The sequence below is a fragment of the Anolis carolinensis genome, chromosome 3 (assembly GCF_035594765.1).
Source record: "Anolis carolinensis isolate JA03-04 chromosome 3, rAnoCar3.1.pri, whole genome shotgun sequence".
NCBI classification, from domain to species: domain Eukaryota; kingdom Metazoa; phylum Chordata; class Lepidosauria; order Squamata; family Dactyloidae; genus Anolis; species Anolis carolinensis.
The window spans coordinates 259,716,573-259,741,023 of NC_085843.1; the positions used below are offsets into that span (position 1 = coordinate 259,716,573).

Genomic DNA, 24,451 nt, shown 5'->3' on the forward strand with positions numbered 1-24,451 from the left:
GTTACATATGGATGCTCCAGAGATGAGGCTGAAGGGTATTCACTTAGAATCAGAAGATGCTTTTATTGCCTTGTACTCCAAGAGTTTTGTCAGTTCAGAAACATCAAAGCTAACGTAGCCCTAAGGGGTCCATCTTCTAGATAATTTTTCAATAATTTCATCCATTGTTGAATTTCTATAATAATAATTTCTATAATAAAATTGCCATTGGTGTTTAATTGCCATTGGCAATTTGGAAAATTAGATCTCGTTTTGTCATTTGGGATGTGGAGAATAATACTTCAGATATCAGAATAGGTTTCTCAATAACTCAGGGGAATTCTTGAGGTGCGTGTGTGTGTGTGTGTTTCAGTGACTATTTGCATACTCATACTATGCAGTATCTGTTTACTTCCTTGATGCTGTTTTGTAATATTGGCAATAGAAAGTAATGTAAATCTTGGCAATATAAAGTAGTGTAACTCTTCAACTATTAGAGTTGGATAATAAATTGAAGGAAAGCAAATGGCCTGCTGTTTGCTTTGATTTAGCCTAAGATTGAAGGGCAGGATTGGGTTGGATTAGACATAAGCTTAGCAGTACATGCTGTGAACCTTATTTCTTTTTTCCCTCTGGATCTTTCAGTTAGGAGACAAAATGCCCTGCTCAGTTGAAGGAGGGGTAGGTAATTTCTGGAGGCTATGACAAGAGGAGGGAGTCATATTAGCCCTTACCACAAAAAAATCCCCCACAAATTCCCTTTCAAATGCCTCTAGAGTCTGAGATGGAGAGGCTTTTTGTCCTGTTTTAGGCTTTCCCGGGCCATTTTAGGTAGAGGAGCAGCTTTCCCCTAACAGAATGTTACTGAAAGTTACTTCTGCTTTACTTCCCGTTATTATAAAATTATTTCCTGGGCCTAAAATATCCCAAGGAGGCCTATAAACCTGGCCAAAAATTTGGGCATTTGAGGGTTTCTGCTATTCTGGTTTGATAGTTCAGAATTAAAACTCAAAATTTCAGCAACTGTACAATGGATTAGACATCTCATAACAATAAATAAACATTAAGCAGTGCCTTAATAAGGCCATATGGGAAAATGGAAAGAAAGGAGAAAATTCTATGCAAAACATTTTATCTGGAAGAAAGCTAAGTTGGGGGAAGTGCTTTGTACATCTGAAAGCACTATTAAAATAGTATTGTGATTACTCTAAATCAGGCACGGGCAAACGTTTTTGCCCTGGGGCTACATGTGGGCCTGGCTAGGAGGGCTTGGGGGCAGGGTGGGGCAGGGTGGGGTCGGCCCGTAAGGAGGCGGGGTTGGGTATGGCGAGCCCCGGAGGGGGTTGGGCAAGGGGAGGTGAGGTGGGGGCAGGTGAGGTGGGACCAGATCACCCTCTGGCTTTCCTCCCAGTTTAAGGATGGAGCTGCTCGCCCCATCCTTATGCTGGGAGGAGGCTGAGGCTTTGGAGCTCCCTCAGCTTCTGTCTGCCTCTCCCTTCTGCCAGCATCAGAACAGGGCCTCACCTTGTTCTAATGCTTGGAGAAGGGAGAGGCAGGCAGCAGGTGAGGGGGCTTTTGAGCTCCCTCGGTCCCTGTCTGCCTCCTTCCCGTGACCAGGCTTCTCCTGGCATCAGGACGGGGACATGCCTCTCCTGACGCTGGGAAAAGGGAGAGGCAAGTGGTGGACGAGGGAGCTTTTGAGCTCCCTTGGCCTCTGCCCACTCCTTCCCCTGACCAGGCTTCTCCCGGCATCAGGACAGGGCCGCTCGCCCCATCCTAATCCTGGGAAACGGGCCTGAGAAAGGCACACAGTGGTCTGAGAGCACTCCAGAGGGCTCCAAGCTACTCCATGCCTTCCTCTCTCATTCTTTTGGCATAAGGACAGTGTGAGCTGCTGCATCCTTATACCCAGAATATGGGGAAAATTTGGAGGGTTGGGAATAAGTGCCCAGGGGGTGGTATCCTGCCTGCGGGCTTTAGTTTGTTCATGCCTGCTCTAAATAATACTATATAATAATAGCAAGGAGATATCTGCAATTAAACAGAGCTTCTTTTATAAAGAAACTAACTTTTGATTTCAACTAGTTTGCTGTTATCTATGCGTATGTGTACCTTGGTCATACAGGTCAGTGTTCAATATTATCTCTCCTTCAAAGTAAGAACCATTTAACTCAATTATTATTGCTTCTGGATGAATGGATGTGGGAAAAAGAGAATCTTAGTTGTTGCCTTTCACACCAGGAGGACCCTAGGGTCGGGAAAAAACCCCAGTCTAAATAAGGGAATTCTACATACCTGACCTGGGAACATTTCATTGTCCAATTTCACATTGACATCATGACACTGACACCCCTTATATACTTTCATATAATCCAATTCAAAGCAGATAATCTGGATTTTTATATGATAGTCTAGAAGGGATGTTAGTTGTTGGGGTTTTAAAAATAAAAATTGTGATGACTATTTTATGCATTTTGAAATAACAGATTTTTCTGCCATATGAAACCAATAGCGGGTTTTTCTTCAAATGTTGCATTAAAACAATACACTGTATTGAGTTTCTGTATATTTCAGGCCAGAATGCATTAGGGCCCATGGAAAATCTGTATATAGACTAGGATTGCCAATTGATCCTTTTATAAGGAATACCTTTTATTAGAGGGCCAGGATACTTACCCCTTATATGATTGGGAGAGGTCAATTTTCCTAAAGGATCTCCCTTATTTGGGGGCTGGAAAGATTTTCCTTTTATATAGACTGAAAGAGACACAAAACAACCCCATATTTGTGGATGTAGCAGTTTATGAATGATGTTAATTGGAGAGAAATACAATTCTTGGTTCATTAATTGTTAACCTGCATCTGACAAAATATTTTCTTCTAGGGATTTTCTCCAGGTGATTCTACTTTCACTTGGTATTTAAGTAGAATACAGACTTGTTAACGGCTACTTCCTGATCGTCAACCCTGCCTGTCATTCATTTCAACTCTCCTTTATTATTGTTTTGAAAACCTGGCAACACGGATACAAAATCACATAGTAGAGGCGGTTTTAAAACTGTCAGCTTCTTGGACCCAGTTCAGATTTTTTATCTGTTTTTGCCTGTTTCCTAGGAAAGCATCTATTTCAGTGAGAACTAATAAGTTACTTATTCTTGGTAAGTATTAGCTGACATTAGAATGAACAGACATTAGAATGCACATATTTTAATATAAAATTTAGGAAATGAAGGTAGAGAAGCAACATGTGTGTATGTGTTTGTTTGCATATGATTTACAGCATAGAAAATAAAGTTTTCAGCTGCTTTAGGAAAAAGTTTGGAAAAAGCAAGACACTGTTATGTCTGTTGTTTCTTCCTTTTTCTAAACTTGTTAATTTGAAGCTTCCCCCCCGCCCCCAAATGTGTTGAGTGTGTAGTTGTATGGAGGTGGGGAAAGGTCATTCTGTCTTATCAAGGTGTTTTCAGTGAGAAAAAGACTTCAAATATGAACACAAGACAAGAAATTAAAGCTTTTATCACATGGAAGTGGAAAGGTTGTTATGGAAACCAGCTCCACCTCCAGTGCTTGGCTATTGGGAACAAAGTGCAGAAAACCTCTTACTGGTTTACTGTGTAAAATATGTAGAGAAAAGTGAAGGAAATCTCAAGCCCTATGTGTTCATGCAACAGATATTAATGTCATTTTGGAAGAGAGCATTTCAGTGTAGGGACATAAAACATGTGGTGTCCCAGTTGGTGTTGAATTGTAGCAATTGCTGAAGGCTTTTTATTGTTTTTGGAAATAAATGTCTGTCTGGGCACTCAAACCTGCCACTCTGAATCAGGTGTTAGTTGGGGAAAAAATCTACCCCAACATATTACATTGCCTGGTAATTGGCTGTAAGCTGGTAATGTTAATCATATTGGAAAATGTGCAACCCATTATGGAATTTTGCCAGAGTGGTTTGGATTGATTTTTTTTTTTTTGCTGCATAAAAAGTTTGCAGATTTCTTATTGGATGTGATTTAATAGAATTCAATATTTTTTGAAAGCCACACATTCTTCTTGATCCAGTTTCCATGTGTGCAGATTGCCCCAGTCTATGGATTGAGGTCCTTGATTTGCATTTGTAAATGGGAAACAACTTGCAGTTGTTCAATTTTAATTGTCATTGTTTCATGGGGAAGTGTTATTGGGGAGGGGGGTGATCGGAGTGTTTCAATAACCACAAAATCATTCTGAAAGTGAGAAGGAGAGAGAACTTTAAAGGGGAATGTCATTTTGTCAAAGGTCTTGGAAGTTAGTTTCATGATTTAATCAGTTAATCCAATATATGGAGTTATAAAGCGTATGCAGTTACAAAGAATGTGAAACCATTTTAAATCCTTCTGTACCAAAAAAAAAAAAAAATCCTTAAAATAGTGAGCACTTCAAACTTTCTTTCTTGTTACTTAATGTATACTGCCTCATTTTGTCAAACATTTATCCCTAAGAGATGCAGGCAATTTTCTCATTTGGGAAGAAATACAGAATTTCATTAAGTAAAAGCTTCTGGGCATTTTCATGAGTTGACTGTTCGTTCTCCTGTGAACCATAAAAGAACATTTCCCGCATGTAAGAAATAAAGAATGAAATACGTGATAAAATTCAACTTGATCTTGAGTCCAGAAACATAGTTGTAAAACAGCCCACTGTTGTGACTGCGCCTTCGGGGATTATGGTTGATGGGGATGGAATTCGAAGAGGAAGAAAAAACCCTCGTGATGAGGGTTCACTGGAGGAGTTGCGCAGGAAGCGACTTAGAGAGCTATATGGGGGATCTTCTGAGGAAGATTCAGATGGGGAGATGGATGCTGAGGAACAGGTGGTGGCTGGGGAAGCGGGCACTGAATGGGCACAGCCACCGGAGATGTCTGGGGATTTGGGGTCTATGGATACTTCTGAACCTGGGGTTTCTGCAGGAGCTGATCCCAATTGGGATGCTTGGAGAAGGGAGGATGGTTCTTTAAGTGTTCATGGGGCTAAGTGTGGGCAGGATGATTGGGACTCCGACGAATTGCTAGGTACTCCAGATCCACGAGCTCTAGCTGTGTGGAGTTCAGACTCTGAGTAGATTTGGGACACCTGGTGTTTGGGTGTGTTTGGTCACCCAGGAGGAAGGGGAATAAAATGGGAATGTTTGGCCACTGCACTTTGCGTGTGGCAAGGTGTTGCTGAGGCGCCATTGGGATCTCTGTGTTTCCATGAAGACTGGACTTGGACTATGATTTGAATCTGCTGTTATCACCTAGCTTGGCTCTCGCTGTGTCTTATCGTGGACCTGTTTTGGATGACTGCACCCTCTTCAGACCTTGGATCGGAATTTGACCTTGCTACTGCCTTCGCCCTGTGATTGATGACTACTATCGGCTTTTGACTCCTGGCTTGCTCTTTGGACACCGCTGTTATCTCCTGACCTGACCTTGGAATCCCGGACGACGTCTTTTCATCATCCTTTTGGAGCCTTTGGCTTTATCCACATTGTGGAAGCAGTCTACTGCATTCTTAGTTTGTTTGTTTGTTTCCTGACCAATTTGGTGTTTTCTTTTGGGAACTGTTCCTTTGAAAACTACGGAGCCGGCTGGCAGGGCTTGGACTCAGAAAGTGCAGTTTGCACTAAGTTTGTTTAGCTTTGTTTTTACCTGCTTGTGTTGCTGAATTATATTTTTGTTTGAACTGCTCTTGAAGCACTGATAGTGAAGTGTTTCAAGGTTTTTTATGTGTTATCATTACTTTTTGGCTTATCTGCTGAATAAACTCTATTTTTGTTCGCTAATTGGCATCTGATTCTTGACACCCACAGAGGCACAAGTCTTTTTGCAACCATCTTCTCCTGGTCATCTAAGTTGCTAGACACACTTTCCTTCCTCTTATTTCTTCATGTCTAGCAGAGAAGTCAGAATTCCTGGGAGTTCCATGTTCTTTGGCAAGGATGGAACCATCTCTCATCTCACAGTGAATTGGAGAATCTCAGAAATAAGAATGTGAAGAAATCTCACTAACATCTTGATGATCATGTTGAGAGCTCACCAGCATTGATGGCATTTTCCATCTCCATTCTTAGACTGATGTAGAAAATACCTTTTAAAGTGGTATTTCCACTTTTTGTGCAAAATAAGTCAACAATGAACTAGTGTCTTTTTCCTAAACCCTGGAGCCAGCAGACATTTCAGATCATTATGGGCAAAGATGTTGACAGCAGATCGTCTTCTCTTCAATTGATCCTTTTGATCTGAAATATCTTGTTGGATATTTCACAGCCCACTAGTAAACTAATCAGAAAGTCAAGGGTGCTCCCCTTGGTACAAAAAAAAAAAGAGGATGTAATGGCATCTCCTCCTCCCCTTCCTTTTTCTTACGCAAGAAAATTCCAATAGGAAGGGGAGAAGGCATGCTTTATTTGATGTGGATTGTGAGTGTCTCCTGTGCGGTTCAAATTCCTGGCAGCTGATATCTGCTTCTCTTTTCTGGCACCTCAGTGAGGATGAGAGGATCAGACCATGTGGTGTGTGTGTGTCCTTTCCTGAACTCCTATACCTTTACACAATCATGTTGTGAATGACATTTCAATTATCTAGACAACAAGATATGGATAATCTCAATCTGCAGTTTTGTTCTTTTGGGGCTGACGTCTTTGCTTTTGCAAACACCATAAGAACTGCAAATCTCTAATTCAGGCAGTCTTTGTGATATCTGAACAAATTTTCATGAAAACAGCTTGAAAGCCTATGTAAAATCTATTATATTATATTTATTATATATTTATATATCCATAATAAAAGTGAAAACCCGTATGTGTGTATGTGGCACAGGTGTCTGCTTACACAGCCTCCGGCCTCCACAAACAGGCTATAGTTCCCAGTGCTGAGGAGCCACCAAGTCACTCCCTTCCATTGCGGTTACAGCGAGCGCCATGAACATGTAGCCCCAACCCCTGCCAATGTCCTCCCCAACACTACGGCCTACTACACAAAGAATACTTTCATTTGGGGACCATTTTATCCTAGATTTTGCATTGTCCACCACCACAGGCAGGCATCCCAGGGTTCTCCATTGGTGTGAAATTTGCATGATCCCGCCTTCTGCCCTTCCCTTTCAAATCTGTCTGCATAACAAACAGCAGAACTGGAGGAGTTTGGGGGATTGACTCCACATGGTGGAAGTTGTAGTTCACCCTGCATCAAGTCAGCACTGTAACTCCTACTGGGGAATTTAGAGGAATTGTAGTTCACCTATACCCAGAATGCTATGAACCCAAACAATGATGGGTCTAGACCAAACTTCCATGCATACCTGATATGCCCAGATTTGAATACTGGTGGGTTTGGAGGGGAATTAGCCTGGACATTTGGGAGTAGTAGGTTCTGGGATTTATAGTTCACCTGCAATCAGACCCCACTGATGATGGACCAGGACCACACTTGACACACAGAGCCCCCATAACCAATAGAACATATTGGACTACTTTGGGGAAAAGGGAGTTATAGTTCACCTGCATCCAGAAAAACAGTGACCCCCCACCAACAATGGACTGGGACCAAAGTTCGCACAGAGAAGCCTCAAAACCAACTGAACATACTGCAGGGGTTTGTGGGAAAGGGCCTTGATTTTGGGAGTTGTAGTTCACCTGTATCCAAAGACCACTGAACCCAGCCAACGATGGATCTGGACCAAAGTTGCCACACAGACTCAACATAGCCTACTGTGTATACTGACAGATGTTTCGGGACAATTGCCCCGGGAATCTGGGAGTTGTAGTAGTTCACCCCCATCCAGAGAGCACTGCATCCAGGCGATGACCAGCCATCGACAGATCTGGACCACACTTGGTACGCAGACCCAAAATGGCCAACTTTGAATACTGGCAGGGTTTGGGGAGGATTGACCCATGATTCTGGAAATTGTAGTTCACCCACTCCAAACTGAGAATACATAACATTCAAAGACATATAATGTCTTTCTCAAATGACCCCAGCACCTCCAGGTCCCCAAGCTAGTATATATATAAATTTGGGATGCGGGAAAACAAGAAGTTATAAATCTTGATGTGCAATGAGACAGTGTGAAGGGAGTATTTATTATAATTTGTCCTACCTTCTAAGAAACTCATAGAACCTTCATGAAAACTCTGAGTTAAATTAGGCTTTAGAGCAGTGGTTCTCAACCTGTGGGTCCCCAGGTGTTTTGGACTACAACTCCCAGAAATCCCAGTCAGCTGCTAGGATTCCTGGGAGTTGAAGACCAATGCATCTAAGGATCCACAGGTTGAGAACCACTGCTCTAGAGACTATTCTGAATTTACCAGCAAACTTTATAACTTATAATTTTCTTGGTATGAACTAAATTCTATTTACTACTCCACATTGTTTTTAAAATGAATAGCATTTTGTACTCTGTTGTAAAAAAGACACCAAATACAGGCTTGGAATAAAGTAAAATTAATATGTGTGCATTGGGGAAGTGTTGGAGGAATCTTGCAATGTTGCAAATGAAAAGGAGACTAGATTAGCATTTTCATTTGGTCATCTGAAGGAATGATGAATACAGAATCCCTAACTGATTTGCTGGTACAGCTGTCTTTAACACCAGTACAGGAAAAGACAACTACCTGAGTTTTGACTAACCTACCAGCCCATATGACATACTACTATGAACTGTTGAAGGCATTAATTGTGACTAAGTGCCACAACTGCTGACCAGGAACCATGAGCTTCTGATTAGACAGTGGCAAGAAAGCTCCACTTTTTAGTATTGTAGCAAATAGTTTGTGGCTGTGACAACATCTTATACCCATCCATACTTTACTTACCAAAGCAATTGGTAATGTGCTTAAATTACTGTTAGATTTTTCCATTAAATTCTGCTGGAGTCAATGAGACAGGAGTACCCTTGCTTCACTCTTAATTGTAAAGTATTTGCAGACCAGCATATTGATTGTGGAAAGGCCCTTCACCAAGAGAAACTAAATTAAATAAGAGAACATTTTCAAAGAGGCTTCATTTTGTCAATGGGTAAAAGGGATTAAGAGTTGGCTATTTTCTCTAAATAGCTGGAGTGAAGGCAATATGAGTACATTTTAGATAGTTTAATGGAGCCTCTTGGGAATGAGCAGAATGAGATAGGTTTGATTATTACAGTTCAGATATATATTTTAACAAGGAGATAGAGGAAAATAAACTCCCAAGAAATCTAAGTTATACTGAAATTTGACATAAAGCATTATCTCATAACCTCTCTAGTGAAGCACATTTAAAGGGACTATTTTTCTATCATAACAAAACTTGAGACTAAATTTAACAACCAGTATCCTGTAGTATACAATATATGGGGCCCCTGGTGGCACAGTGTGTTAAAGCGCTGAGCTGCTGAACTTGCAGACCAAAAGGTCCCAGGTTCAAATCCCGGGAGTGGAATGAGTGCCCGCTGTTAGCCCCAGCTCCTGCCAACCTAGCAGTTCGAAAACATGCCAATGTGAGTAGATCAATAGGTACCGCTAAGGCAGGAAGGTAACAGCGCTCCATGCATTCATGCCAGCCACATGACCTTGGAGGTGTCTACGGACAACGCCGGCTCTTCGGCTTAGAAATGGAGATGAGCACCAACCCCCAGAGTCGGTCACGACTGGACTTAACGTCAGGGGAAAACCTTTACCTAAACCTATCCTGTAGTATATTTTACAGTACAGTTAGCTCCCTGCCTGAACGTGTGGGAAAAGCACATTCAATGGAAGTGAGGACAAGGTTCCCCAAAGGGCTTCTAAGGCACTTCTTGGATGTGGAGAAAGCATAAAAAGTGGTGTCAGAGTCTGAAATTCCTTCTGAAGCCACTGCATGTGCATTCACATAGCCCCATACTCTAGCAGGAGGGAATTGGATAATCACTGTGGGAATCAACTAACTTCCAAAGCCTACGGCCACTGGGTACAGCAAACCTGTACTTCAGTAGCCGCGGAGGTGTGATTACTGTGACCATCAAACAACTCTTGAACTTAGGGGCTGCAGTGTGAATGTGCAAGGAACAACCCCATGCTTCAGCAGAAGTGATTGGATGAGCAATCACTGCGTCCATTAACAATTCCTGAAGCCTGGATATGAACTGCCTCTCCTTGATGAAGAGTGACTACCTATAACAATTAAAAAGTCATTTTGTCTTGGAATTCTGTGCCTGACACTCCATCTAGAATGGTATGATTCCGTGTCAGTAAAAGCATGCACATTTTGTGTTTAAATGTATGGTTTCAAAGAAAAGCAAACCAAAAAGTAAGAGAAGGAAAAGAAAGGAGGGAAACTGCGTAAGGTATGAATATGAGCTGGCAGCAAAGTAGTATAAGCTGACCATATTCCCAGTTGGCTTCTATAAAATACATGTTCAGGGATAGTTAAAGCAGTAAGATTTTCTGGCCATTGAACAATGAATAGTGAAAGTTTATTTTTCCAACCTTGAACTTCAAGTCTTTTTTGCAATACTAAAGGCATATAGGATCCAACGACATTGACTTTCCATTAGATCCCATATTGCAGAGATATAGTTTTTAAAGGTATGTATATCTTAAAATACCAACAATTTTTCTAGTAAAAATCAATTTGTTGTACTATATTCAATCATTTTTGGAATAAAAGCATATGTACAAACCTCTGACAAAGAGACAAGCTGAAACTGTTTTCCGATATGACACTTCCAAGTTACCTCTACATATTTGTATGGTTATACAGCCAGTTAAGATCCATAGGCCTTTCACATACAAGACCACAATGAAATATGACCTCTAATTTGTTATCTTCTAGGTTCTTTAGGGAGCTTGAAGCAAGACATCAGAACAATATAGTCATAGATGACATAAGTGATATTGTAGAAAAACATACTACCTCAACTTTTGATCCTTATGTGAAATATTGCACAAATGAAGTCTACCAGCAGAGAACGCTCCAGAAATTACTGTAAGTGATGGAAGCTACCATTTTTTTTTTAAAACAGCAGTTTTAATACTATATGGAATTTTTTTACAGCAAATTAATTGAGTTCTGTTTTTGCATATGTATTGTATTCGTGTTTATTGATATCATCCTGAATTCAAAGTAACCAAAACATTTTGGCTACACTAACATCAGATTGTTTCTGCCTGAATTAAGCCCTAAGTGCTTTATATATATATGTGTGTGTGTGTGTGTGTATAGTTTGCTGTTCTATCTCAATTGGGGAAAATGTGGATTAGGCTTCCTTATTGAGGTTTCCTACTTTGTTTGATTTAAGTGACTGTGCTTGTGAGCCAAATACTTATATTTTAGCTTATTGTGCTGAGATGTGGTTGTTCATATTTGCCCTTTTTGGTTTTGCAAACATAAAAATATAGACATTGTTTGTAGGAAAGTACCAGTTTATATGAAAATATTAGCTGTTTCAGATAAACATGTTATTAAATTCACATTTAAGACTGTCTTTAACAGTTATTACTGTTATTACTATTTTGTACAGAGCAACTAATCCAACCTTCAAGGAAGTGCTGTCACGGATTGAGTCCCAAGAAGAATGTAGGAATCTACCTATGATTTCTTTCCTTATTCTCCCAATGCAGAGGGTCACGCGGCTTCCACTGCTGATGGATGTAAGTACTTGTAGCTCTCTGTTAGCTGTAATTGTCCTTATGTATACAACTGGTTTTAGCAACCAACCTTTACTTCCACTCCATTACTACTTCAGCTCTGTCCAGTTCAGGTGAATGACTTTATTAAGAAAAAATGCTTACATTTTCTACGACAGTGTTAAGGCATTTTGGCACCAGTTTAAATTACATTCTACACATTGTCTTGGAAAGGCTGAAACTGATGTAGTCCATGCCTGTTCCGTTCTGGAGGAAGTTATTGCTGGAGGGAGACAGACTTGCAGATAAGCAAGTTAGTTACTACTGAGGACAAGATTGCAGCCATTTTTTCCCTTAGACTTTGTCTTTATGTCTGTTCCTATATCTTGTGCTGCTTTCCTGTTCTGAATTTTTGTAAGATTATTACATTTGGCCAAAAAACACTCTTATAATAGTTGGCATTCAGAATGTGACATATGGAAGGAGAAGTCATATCAGTTTTCTAGTAAGCTGCTGAAAATAGGAGAAACACTAGTTTATCTTTATGAAGATGTCAGTTTGAAAAGTTTAATTATAACATCTCCTTCTCCCTAGTTATCCAAGATCAGGTTAAGTTCTTCCATCTTAAAAACATTTCTTGAGAGTTGCTCTTTAAGAGAAATTTTCAGCATGACATTTTAAACTCCAGATTATAGTAGAGTTCCAGTTATCCGATTTCCGCTTATCCAATACACTATATTATCCAACGCGCCGCTGGGGGCTTGGCAAGGAGGGAAGGGACTTTTGCACACCATGCATGGAGGAGCCCCTCCAGGGAGTGCAGAGGAGGAGGCCAAACTCGAGAGGCACCTTGGAGCAACTTTTGAAACTGAAGCCACAGGAAGGTGCCTCAAGGGAGGCAGGCTCCGAAGGAAGTTTTAAGTTTGAGGAGCCTCCAAGCTCCTCAAAGGTGAGCAAGCAAGGTGCGGGGAGAATAAAACTTCCATTAAAACTTCCTTCAGAGCCTGCCTCCCTCGAGGCACCTTCCCACGGCCTCAGTTTCAAAAGTTGCTCAAAGGCATCTCTCGAGTTTGGCTTCCTCCTCTGCACCCGCTGGAGGGGCTCCTCCATGCTCCTCCATGCATGGTGTGCAAAAATCCCTTCCTTCCTTGCCAACCCCCCGGCTTGGAGCCTTAGGACCTCCTTATTATCTAACAGTTTCGGTAATCCAACATTGGGCCCGCCCTTTATGTCGGATAACCGGAACTCTACTCTACATTCAAAATGATGACATTGAAGAAGCAGAAAAAAGCTGAAAAATAAAGAGTATGCTCCAGCTGATAATAAGCATAGTAAAATCCTTCTAGTTACAGAAATTATTAGTTTTAGCTGTTTATGCCAAATATCTTGCACTTAGGTTCAACCATGTTATGGAACAGTAAGATATGTTCACTTATGGTAGTAGGGAAGGAGTGGGAGTTTTGTGAGCCTCCAAATGTTGCACGGCAGCTTCAGCATCCCCTAACAGTTTCTATGCTGACTAAGGCTGCTTAGAACTTCAATCCAACAACATCTGGAGGGCTGAACAATTCCCACACTCCAACATAATATGTGGGTGATGAATCAGAGCCGCTCCCTATCAAGAAGGCCTCTGATGCTATAAACAGAAGGAGACCTGCTTACTCTTTTCCAGCTGCTGGAAGACAGCAGAGTCGTCCTTTTAGAATGTGGCATTGACTTGCTCTGGAGAGAGGTGCCAGATGTTCTTCTGCTCTGATGGTTCTGCAGCAGAGAAATGGAAAGTATGTGGCTTTTCAGAGCATGCCAAGCTCCAAATGCCTTACTTCAGAGGTTCTCCATAATATAGCATTGTGTGCAGAATGAGAGTAGAAACTGCCTGTATTCTAATAGCACACAGCCAATCTTCCTAACCATTAAATGGTTCACACTGGAAATATTTGGGAGGAGAGAAGTAGTTGAGGGAAGAAGCTGAGGGAACGTGGGCAGAGACTGATGCACATTTTCCTTGCATCACACCTTTTAATCAGAGAAAGATTCTAATGTCATGATTGTATTGCTATTTATACAATCAGTCCTCCACAATTCCTGAAGTTAGGGATGCATGGAAATGGAAATACTGTGGATAAAAACACAGATTTTATTTAACCTAAGAAAACAGCACACTAGGGATTTTTAGGCTCTGGTTGAGCAAAGAGTTTCATTGAAGAACCTGGAGATTCCTAGAGTACCGCATTAATGAAATCTGCAAATAATCAAATTTGAAAAAGGTAACATGCAAATACAGAGAGCTGACTGTAATTATTTACTTATATTGGGGAAAGACAAGGAAAAAGAGAGCCAGAACAGGAAAAGCGATGGTAGAAGATAAAGGAAGAAAAGGAGGGAGGTGTCAGAAAGAGGGAAAGAGGAGGTGTCAGAAAAATGTTAAAAAGTGGGGTGAAGGGAGACACCCACTTCCATTCAATGCTAGCATGTATCCCTGACAGACTACCAACAGAATAATTTATTGAGAGGTGGTTTGTTGCTGTGAAGAGTAACAAAGTGCTCTATCAAACTATCAATTCGCAGTATTTGATTTGATTTTTCTTCTTTGTCTCAATATTTTTTATTATTATTTGCAACAGGGTATGCTAATAACAACACCTAGTTAAACCCTAGTTCTGGTAGATTATTATTAGTGTTTCTGTTTAATATTTAATAGGTAATGAAAACTTAATAAATCAATGCAGTAAGAAACATGGCAGGATCTAAAATGAAATACTCTGGGTTGCTTGGGGACCACCCAGTGAGTTTCTTTCAAGATGTGCTTGGATCTTCTGCCTCTTAACTACCCTAGCTCTGTTATTCATTAAATAAAATTTTATTGTAATTAATTTTGATCATGATTTCTTGCCAACAATTCGGGAATAATTATTCTCTCTATTACATTCAGACTGCAAAAACAACATATTACCAGAGAACAATTTTATGGTGTTTTGGCTTCTTTCACAAAAAAAGCATGATATATCGCCCTTGTCATTAGAAACCTATCAGTGCAGGATGTTTGCTTTGGTACTACTTTGTTTTCATAGTTTCCTTATGAAAGCAAGTCTAGAAAATGTTGATTTAATAATCAGACTCCTTTTACTTTTATGGGGTTTCTCTAAAACTTTGAATTTCATCTTCTGTTTGATCTAAATAGCTTTAGAAGTCCTCAGAATAGTTTACTAACTAAAATCATGAAGGACAGTTTTCCTTTATTAAAAAGAAGAGAGGGAAGGAGTATTTCCACCTGGAATTAGAAAAGAGTGAAAGGAAATGCCAAAGTGTAGCTGACAGTGGATTTAAAGGATGCCTCTATAGAGGTGGTACATCAAATGTCAATTGTTCCTCCTTTCCATTTGGAACAGTGCTTTCAGTGTCAGATCCTCCAGATGTTTTGAACTTCAACTTCCAGAAGCCTCAACCATCATAGTTTTTGGTAAGAGATTCTGTGACTGAAGTCCAAAAGAGCTGGGTGGTAAAAAATGTGAACCATTGATTTAGATCTTCAATGTATCATTCAGCTTGTTGCTGTTCCTGGAGAAAATCACTATTTACACTTTAGAGGAAACAAAATATACTGCCTTCCTAGAGCACAAATGTAGAAATTTAAAGACATGTGATACATTTTAATTCTGTCATAGAAGGTTTTCAATGGTTTATTTAAAGTTTCTGCTTAATTCTAAATCTTTTTACTCTTTGTTTCAGACTATTTGCCAGAAAACACCTAAAGACTCACAAAAATACGAAGTTTGCAAACGAGCTTTAAAAGAAGTTAGCAAGGTATGTTTAGCAAAGGATTCTTGCTGCTAGGGTTGTGTCTGGATCTACATTAAGAAACGGTATTCACTATATTCGGCTTATTTGGGCAACTGTAACAGCAAGGGCTCTGCAGCCATGGTTTTGTTTTGTTTTTTTCTGTTTATTTTTGGCTACAAATGGAGTGCAGGCAGGGAAAAAAGGTTTTTCCCTGCCTGCCCCTCCACAAAGGACACTGACTTTTTGAACATGCTCAAGAAATTGTTGAAATGTCACCAGATACATAATCTCTGTACAAACTGGGTGTTCATAATGCCAGTTCTGAACACTAACCTCATGTAGTCTGGATGTAATTTACTACATGGGACAAACTTGCAGTGTACTTTATTCAAATCCGCCTTATTTTGTTGATTTGACTCGTGAGGCCTGTGAAATATATGTTGATATTAGCTTCTCTCTCTTGTATATGATTAGTTGATAACTGTTCTCTCCCCAGTAGGGAGAATGTATGTAGATGTAAAATCTGCAATCACTTCTATCCTAATTCTTGTTGTAAAATGATTCTTTATTCTTGTAAATAATTATAATTGAGTTAATTATTGATTATCAAAATCAGTACCTTGATAATAGATTAATAATAAAACATATTGATTTGATCCTTTGAACAATTATCCTTTTAGACATGAACAGTTATCCTTTTAGAAGTGGTCATCTCATTTTAAGGAACACTTGCTTTCTGATGACCTAAGTTACTGATATGTGCATCACACCTTGTTTTTTGCTCAAAAACATCTGAGTATAAGAGGATGTAAAGGAAAATGGATTAATTCAAGGCACTGGCTTTGTTTGCTAATATTGCAATGTTAAATTATTCAGTCAATATTGTTAGTAGTTCCTCTGGGAATGGTAGAGTAATGCACATAGTGTTCAGACAGTAGAAGGAAGAAGAAATGCAGTTTTCCTGATTTGTAGAGTTTTGCCTTGTGTGGGTGCCGCTAAATTATCAGTGATAAGTATGACTTTTATCTTTAGCTTATAATAGTTTCCAGGCAAAAGATACCCCTTGGGCCTTTTTAAAAAGCCTTTATCTTCATCTTCTCCAGATTACTCATTACTTGCACTGAATTCATTGCTACTGAAGGGAGAAAATAGCTTAATATGCCTCCTACACACAACATCACTAGAAATATAAATTACTCGTATATAAGTATTTTCTCTCTCAGTAACTCCAGGTAATTTCCCCCCTACAGAATTGATAGGGAAGTTGAGCAGGGTTGTGTTTTACTGTGCCTTCTTTTTACCTCCATACAAGGCTTAGATGGGACATGTCTAGAAAATATTTGTTATCTGTCTCTATTTTTGCAGCCATTAACAAAGGCGTTCCCATTGACATCTTTGATATGTTTTTCATTTGAACTATTTTGCCACATGATATGGTTGGGAAATAGATGGAATCAATAGAATGTGCTATTAAGGTTCTTGTATATTGATCTTTGCTGCAGGGAAAGGACATTTGTATTCCTTTTGGTGAAAATGGAAATAGCAACTCTTAATATGTTAATTTTTCACAGGATTATTAGGGGTCTTTTTTGCATTGCATTATAATTATTTGCATACAGAAATATTTTTGTCTTATGGATTTTAAAATACAAACACAAAGATTATGCATAAATTGCATTGAAGTTCAGAAAACAACCATTCAGTTAGTGCTCTCTTAACTTTTAGTCATAAAGAATGGCCACTTTCATGGGGCTGCTTTCTGTATTTTATTTATAAGATACCAGTGCACTGCAGAAACATTGTATATTAAAATGCATGAAAAGAAAATGTCAATCAAATTACGTTGAAACCATATTAGAATAATAGCATAATAATTCTGAAACTTTGTGAAAATCTACTATGTCAAACTTTATATTTAAAATCATATATACTCATATCATATCAAGGTATCTAATTTGATTGATCAGTGTCTCAAACAGAGCTATAAGGAAAGGCAATTATGCAAGAAGTTTTCAGACAAGCAATACACTTTTTGGGAGATAAAATCTTAAAGTAATTTTAACAAAGCTAAGCCTGTTAAGATGCCACAAAGTAAGGGAACAGAGGGCAGTAAATGGGAGGAAAATCGAATTGGTATCCTGAAAGATAGCGTGAGCTGACTAGCTAGAACACTGAATAAATGTTCTCAAGTGCACATTGGTTTGTGGCATTTTCTTCTTGCTGAGGTATGTCTTAAACTTTGAAAATTGTATATTTATTACTTGAAAAACAAAGGTGACTCTCAGCCCAGAAAACTCTGGTGTTTTTTTTAAAAAACAAACAAAAAAACAATGTGACTAGAATTTTTGAACAATATTATAGGAAAAAGCTGGTTCATGATAAGTTACTTGTAAAATTAAAATCTCTTTGACCCCCTTCCTCTTTATTATTAATTCCTGAAAAATATCACCTTGTAAAGAGAGTAGTGAGAATGCTTTCAATACTGAATACATCATAATGATTTTTTTCTTCTTTCCCAGTTGGTTCGCCTCTGCAATGAAGGTGCTCGAAAAATGGAAAGGACAGAAATGATGTATACGATCAACTCCCAGCTGGAATTCAAAATCAAGGTTTAATATTTTCCATCATACTTTTATTGTGCAAACTTTAACTTTTGCTTAGTTTAAATAATGTGTTGTCATAGCTAGAGTAAATATAGTTATTTGGGAAATAAAGAGTTATTAGGCTGATGTTCTAGGAGAAGGCAAACAAGTTCATATCTTGAAAACAGCTGTGATGCTTAACGCATACTCCATTGACATAATATTACTCTAGTCCTTAAATCCAAGCAGAAAAAATACATTGTGGGTGTGTGTTTTTCTAAAAAATACTGACATTCAGTTGACATACATTACCTAGACATATACTCCGGATAATGATAGCATACTTCCTCTGCAGTGTGTTTCTACATGCAAAGTTAAAAAAAATAATTCAGTGTTGTCTCACTGTGTTTATCTCTCTTGACTTCTCACATTTTCAATGTTTGTCACGTAATCTTCTTTCTCTCTCTCAATTTGAAAGGTGGGGTTGTTTTTCCCTCTTGCACATACTTCAAATACCAGCTGAATTTACTGTTCCAAACAAGTAGATTTTGGATTACATTCTGCTACATATACTCAATTTCTTAGGCCATTTAAGTTCCAGTCCTAGTTTTCCTTAACAATATAGAAATAGAGGAGACAAAGCTAAGTTTGTTGTGTCTTCTGAGTTTTAATGCTATCATTCCTTAAGCTTTACTTGTTTTAGCTTATGATATTAAAATACAGTGGAATTAGAAATTCTATTTGGTAAGAAAAGAATCCATATTGCCCAGAAAAGAATCAACAAGCTAGAAGAGAAGCACCAAGAAGCAAACTTTTCACTGAATGATCACTTACTGAGTCCTAACCTCCTTGGTGCTCTATCTGAGAGGTTAGGATACAGTATTTAGTCCCTTCCATTTTTGGAGAGGAATCCTTCCACCTAAAGTGATGGCCCCATGTTGGCCCCAATTAAGCAGTTAACACTCACGAAACCCTCCATTGGTATAAAGCAATGATTCCCAATCTTTGGGCCTCCAGATGTTTTGGACTTCAACTCCCAGAAACCCCAGCCAGCTTACCAGCTGTTAGGAACTGTGGGAGCTGAAGTCCAAAACACCTGGAGGCTCAAAGGTTGGGGACCACTGATATAAAGCTACCCCTGGCACTTAGCCCTGAAATGTTACAATGTCTCCTTTTATTGTATTATAAGAAACAGGTTTTCTGCTCCTAACTTAATTGTACCCATGGGACAAATATTTTCAAATGGGTTGGAAAGATTAAAAACATTCTTAGCTCAGTTTTCAAATCAGTTCATTAAAGGGGAATTTGAAAGTTATGGGGGAATTATTGAAAATTGTGGCAGGCATTTTAAATCCAAATAAAATCTAAAAATATATATTTTGGAATGTAAGCAGTTATGTGCTTTTGTTTTCAAAATACAATGATTTTATTTCATATGGAAGGTGTGCTTGCCTATTATAGGCAAAGGCAAAAAATAGGTTTTAAAGATGTTTGCATATTGTTAATTTTTTTTACAATAGTAAAAACTCCACAAGACCCTCAGGGCTGCTTGGCATTATGTTATTGTCTTTTATTTTCAAAGTGAACCAGATTGTTTATGGATTAGAAGAAAACTACTACAAGAATATTAGCATTTTTTCTCCTTTGTTATTTAGATTGTAAGCTTTGAAAGAACCCATAGTTTAATTGCTTGCATGCCTGTGTTTCTCTGGAGAAATCCTACAAATTTTTTTGTAAGAGTTAAATATCAGTATTCTTTCTTTGTAGCCATTTCCACTGGTTTCCTCTTCCCGGTGGCTAGTGAAACGGGGTGAATTAATGGCCTTTGTGGAAGACATGGGACTTTTCTCTAAAAGAACTTCTAAGCAACAAGTTTACTTCTTCCTCTTTAACGATGTCCTCATCATCACAAAAAAGAAAAGGTAAGAGCTGGAGTGAGTGACACTATTTTGTGCCAGAGAATTACAGTAACAAAATAGCTGCCTTACCTCCCTCTTTGAATATTGATTTAGCACAAAATTTTGCAGCGCATTTGTGGCTACATATGCAAATTCTGGAATACCTGAGGCAACTCATGCAAGTCCCCAGACAGATCATTTAAAGAAAAGAATAGTACGCAGACAAGAATAATAATAAATACTGGGTTCCTCCAAACTACTGAATAATTCAAAGATATCTCAGGGTATTCTGTTATGGGATTTTATGACTTTTAATGGTTGCATCGTGCTCCCACTATATTTTGAACTTGGTTTGTTCCTGGTTGCAGCCAGATTTGTCACTGGAGCAGCGTACAGGGAACATACAACTCCCCTCTTACGCCAGCTCCACTGGCTGTCAGTCTGCTACAAAGCACAATTCAAAGTGCTGGTTTTATCGTATAAAGCCTAAATGGTTCTGGCCCAGCTTACCTGTCTGAATGTATCTCCCTCTATGAACCACCTCGGAGGTTAAGATCGTCTGGGAAGGCCCTGCTCTCGGTCTCGTCTCATTCGTAGGTGCGGTTGGTGGGGACGAGAGACAGGACCTTCTCAGGGGTGGCCCCTCGGCTGTGGAATTCCCTCCCTAGTGAAATGAGGTCTGCTCCCTCCCTCTTGACCTTTAGGAAAAAATTAAAAACATGTGTCAAGGACAGAACGCCACAAGATAAGATATAACAAAGTTTATTGGAGTTACAAGGTCCAAGCTAGGTCCAAGCTATTAAGATTAAGCACAGGTTGCACAACAAAAGCCCACACAGTTCCTCCCGCCGTCTATGCCCAGTGTCCTTGATAACTTACGTAGTCAGCAAACGAATCACACCCGTCTTCAGGAATTTCCCACACAGAGCCCAAGCGTTCGTCCAGATTACCTTGCCCAACGCAATTAGCCATTGCTTCCAAACCCCATTTTATGCCAGTTTACAGCTCCTCATCACTATCAGCTGTTACCCTAATTCCAGGCGTTTCCTCATCACTTTCCTCATCAGAACTGAAACACCTTTGACTACGCCCCACAGCATCCCCAGCTGTGGATCCCGTCCCATCCCTCCAGCTTGTCCACGGGTCTAATCCTGAAGGTCCCCAATCGCCTTCCATACTATCATTGCCAGTGGCACCCAAATCCTCCCTCACACGAGTCCATTCCATGTCATCCTCCTCTGAGCTAACCATCTCTTCCTCCATTCTCTCAGTAAAACCCTCAAAGGAATCCTCGTCAGATGGTTCTGCAAATAAGTCCCGCAGCCGCTTCCTTTCTCGCTCCTCGAGAGTATCTGACTCCCGAGGAGTCTTACGACCACGTCTCCCAGTATCGGAGCCATAAGGCTCAACCATAACACTATCCCCTCTCACAAAGGCCTCCTCCTCCAAAGGCGGAGAGACGGCAGTGATGTCTTCAGCTACAGCACCACGACGTCCAGAGGTATCTAATTTTAACAAAGAACGGTGAAAAACAGGATGGATCTTAAAAGTAGAGGGCAAACGCAAACGAAATGCTACCGAATAAATCTTTTTAACAATAGGAAAAGGTCCCAAATACCGTGGCGCAAACTTTCCCCCAGCCTGTTTAATGTACTTAGAGGACAACCATACCAAATCCCCCTCTTCCAACTCTTCCCCTGCTTGTCTATGACAGTCGGCTTGAGTCTTTTGCGCTGCCTTAGCTTCTAATAGTAAACGACGAGCAACATCATGCAAAGCAGCCATTTCAGAAGAACGGTACACCGGGTCAGAGGAAACCACATTGGTTGACGGTGCCACACCTCCCCGTGGATGGAAACCATAAGTCAGCTCAAATGGGGTATGCTGACTAGACGTATGCACCGCGTTGTTATAGGCAAACTCAGCCACCGATAGCCATTTTACCCAAGCAGTTGGTTGGTCTAAACAGAAACAACGTAAATATTGCTCCAACAACCCATTAACTCTTTCAGATTGACCATCCGTCTGCGGATGAAAAGCTGAGGAGACATTCAATTTAGTTCCTAAACACTCATGGAAGTGTCTCCAAAAACGCGACACAAATTGTGGAGCTCTGTCTGAAATAATCACCTCAGGAGCGCCATGTAAACGGTAAATGTGCTTGGTAAACAATAACGCCAATGTAGGAGCCGCTGGGATTGTCGAACATGGTGTAAAATGAGCCATTTTAGAAAATAAATCCACCACCACCCAAATACATGTATAACCCCCAGACTTAGGCAAATCAGAAATGAAATCCATGGAAATAATTTGCCATGGTCTCTCAGGGACAGGCAAGGAAGATAGTAAATCTCTAGGGCGCCCAACAGGCGTCTTACTCTGCTGGCAAACAGCGCAGCTATCACAGAAGCGAAGAATGTCTTGTCGCATCTTTGGCCACCAGTAGTTTCTGGTAATGAGCTGTACGGTCTTAAATCTGCCAAAATGCCCAGCCATGGGTTCGTCATGATGTGCTCTAATGACCTCCAACCTGAGTGCCCCCACTGGTACATAAACCTGTCCATTGCGTACCAGTACGCCATCCTGATCTTGTAAATGAGGCAACATTGTACGATTCCCTACTGACAATAGCATGAGTTGCTCTTGAGTCCAGTTATCTTCCTTCTGAGCCTCTAGGATTTGAGCATGTAATCCCATCTCATTTTCCACTACACATAAAGAGGCAGTAGGCAAAATTGTCTGGCACACTACCTGCTCACTGGTCTTAAACTCGGGTTTGCGAGACAATGCATCTGCCCGCAAATTTGCCTTCCCTTCCACAAACTGAACTTTAAAATTAAACCTAGAGAAAAATAAAGCCCATCGAATCTGGCGTTGATTTAATTTCTTGGCTGTTTGCAAATGTTCCAAATTCTTGTGGTCAGATTTGACCACAATTTGATGCCGTGCGCCCTCTAACCAGTGCCGCCACACCTCAAACGCCACCTTGATAGCCAGTAATTCCTTCTCCCATATGGTATAATTTTGTTCAAACGGTGTTAGTTGCCGAGAGTAAAATCCACAGGGACGCAAAGTCCCTGATGAATCCCTTTGAGATAATACAGCCCCCAAAGCATAGCTAGAAGCGTCTGCTTCTACTATGAACGGCTTGTCCACATGTATTAGTATATTGTCTGCCTGGAAGCTAGACTTTAACTGTAAGAACGCATCGTGAGCCTCCCGTCCCCACACAAACGGTTGTTTCTTACGCAAGAGTTGCGTTAAAGGTACCGTGAGTTTGGCAAAGTTTGGGATAAACTCCCGGTAGTAGTTAGTGAAGCCTAAGAACCGCTGCATATCTTTCTTAGTCTTAAGTTCTTGCCATGAGTTGACTGCGTCAACTTTATGCGGATCCATTTTGAGTTCCTTTCCGGAAACTACATGTCCCAGGAACTCAACTTCAGGTACATGAAAAACACATTTAGAAGCCTTAGCGAAAAGCCCATTAGCCCGTAGGCGGTGTAGTACCTGCTTAACATGCTGTCAGTGTTCTTTTTCATCCTTAGAGAAAATTAATATATCGTCCAAATAAACCACCACAAATTGATCAATTAAGTCTCTAAATACATCGTTTATGAACCTTTGGAAGACCGCAGGCGCATTGCAAAGTCCGAAAGGCATTACACGGAACTCATGGCATCCGAAACACGTGTTAAATGCCGTCTTCCATTCATCACCTTTCCGTATTCTAATCAAGTTATACGCCCCCCGCAGGTCAAGCTTGGTAAAGATCTTAGCCCCTTGCACCCTCGATAGTAATTCCGAAATCAGAGGTAGCGGGTACCTATCTCTAATGGTGTGCTTGTTAAGAACCCGGTAATCACAAACCAACCTGAGTTCTCCTGTCTTTTTAGCTACAAAGAACACAGGTGCAGCAGTTGGAGAGCTAGATGGGCGAATAAACCCCTTAGCTAGGTTTTCGTCAAGGAATTCTCTCAAGGCTTGCCTTTCTGGTACTGTTAAGGCGTACAACCTTCCTGCTGGCAATTTTGCACCGTCCACTAGTCTAATGGCACAATCGTATGGTCTATGAGGCGGCAACTTATCTGCTTCTTTCTTACAAAATACGTCTTGAAATTCCCCATATTCACCAGGCACTCCCTCCATATCAACCTGAGAAGGGTTTAGAGCAAAACATTCCTGCCTCTTAAAAGCTATAGTACGCGTTACCCAGTCCACTTGAGGATTTACTAAGGTTAACCAATCCATTCCCAGGATCACGTCATACCTTGGTAATCGTGTAATATCCCAAACAAACTTTCCCGTTACTCCTTGTACCTCTTACGTTAACTCTGAGGTCTCATGATTAACCACCCCAGTCTCCAATAATCTCCCATCCGCCCCTTCCACCCATACATCGCATGCTTTATGCACTACAGGAAGTCCATGCTTCCTTGCAAACCCAACATCCACATATGAGCCCGTAGCCCCTGAGTCCAGCAGTGCCAAAGTAGAAGCAAGTTCTTTTCCCCCAACAGATAAACAAATGGGTACAAAGACATGTTTCTTCCCCTCAGTTGACTGCTTTAAAAGCCCTAATGCGTTGGACTCACGTCGCACTAGGGCTGGCCTTT

General features: G+C 40.3%; 1 protein-coding gene across 4 annotated transcripts in view; it reads left to right on the plus strand.

Annotated features, from left to right (window-relative positions):
• Positions 1-24,451, plus strand: part of arhgef26 (Rho guanine nucleotide exchange factor 26) — a 97,992-nt gene that overhangs the window by 41,931 nt on the left and 31,610 nt on the right. For all 4 annotated transcript variants that reach the window (XM_008106139.3, XM_008106140.3, XM_016992042.2 and 1 more), the window contains exons 7-11: positions 10,785-10,937; positions 11,473-11,602; positions 15,308-15,382; positions 17,878-17,967; positions 19,708-19,862. In XM_008106139.3, coding sequence (XP_008104346.1) covers positions 10,785-10,937; positions 11,473-11,602; positions 15,308-15,382; positions 17,878-17,967; positions 19,708-19,862 — 603 coding nt within the window. The remainder of the gene's footprint in view (positions 1-10,784; positions 10,938-11,472; positions 11,603-15,307; positions 15,383-17,877; positions 17,968-19,707; positions 19,863-24,451) is intronic.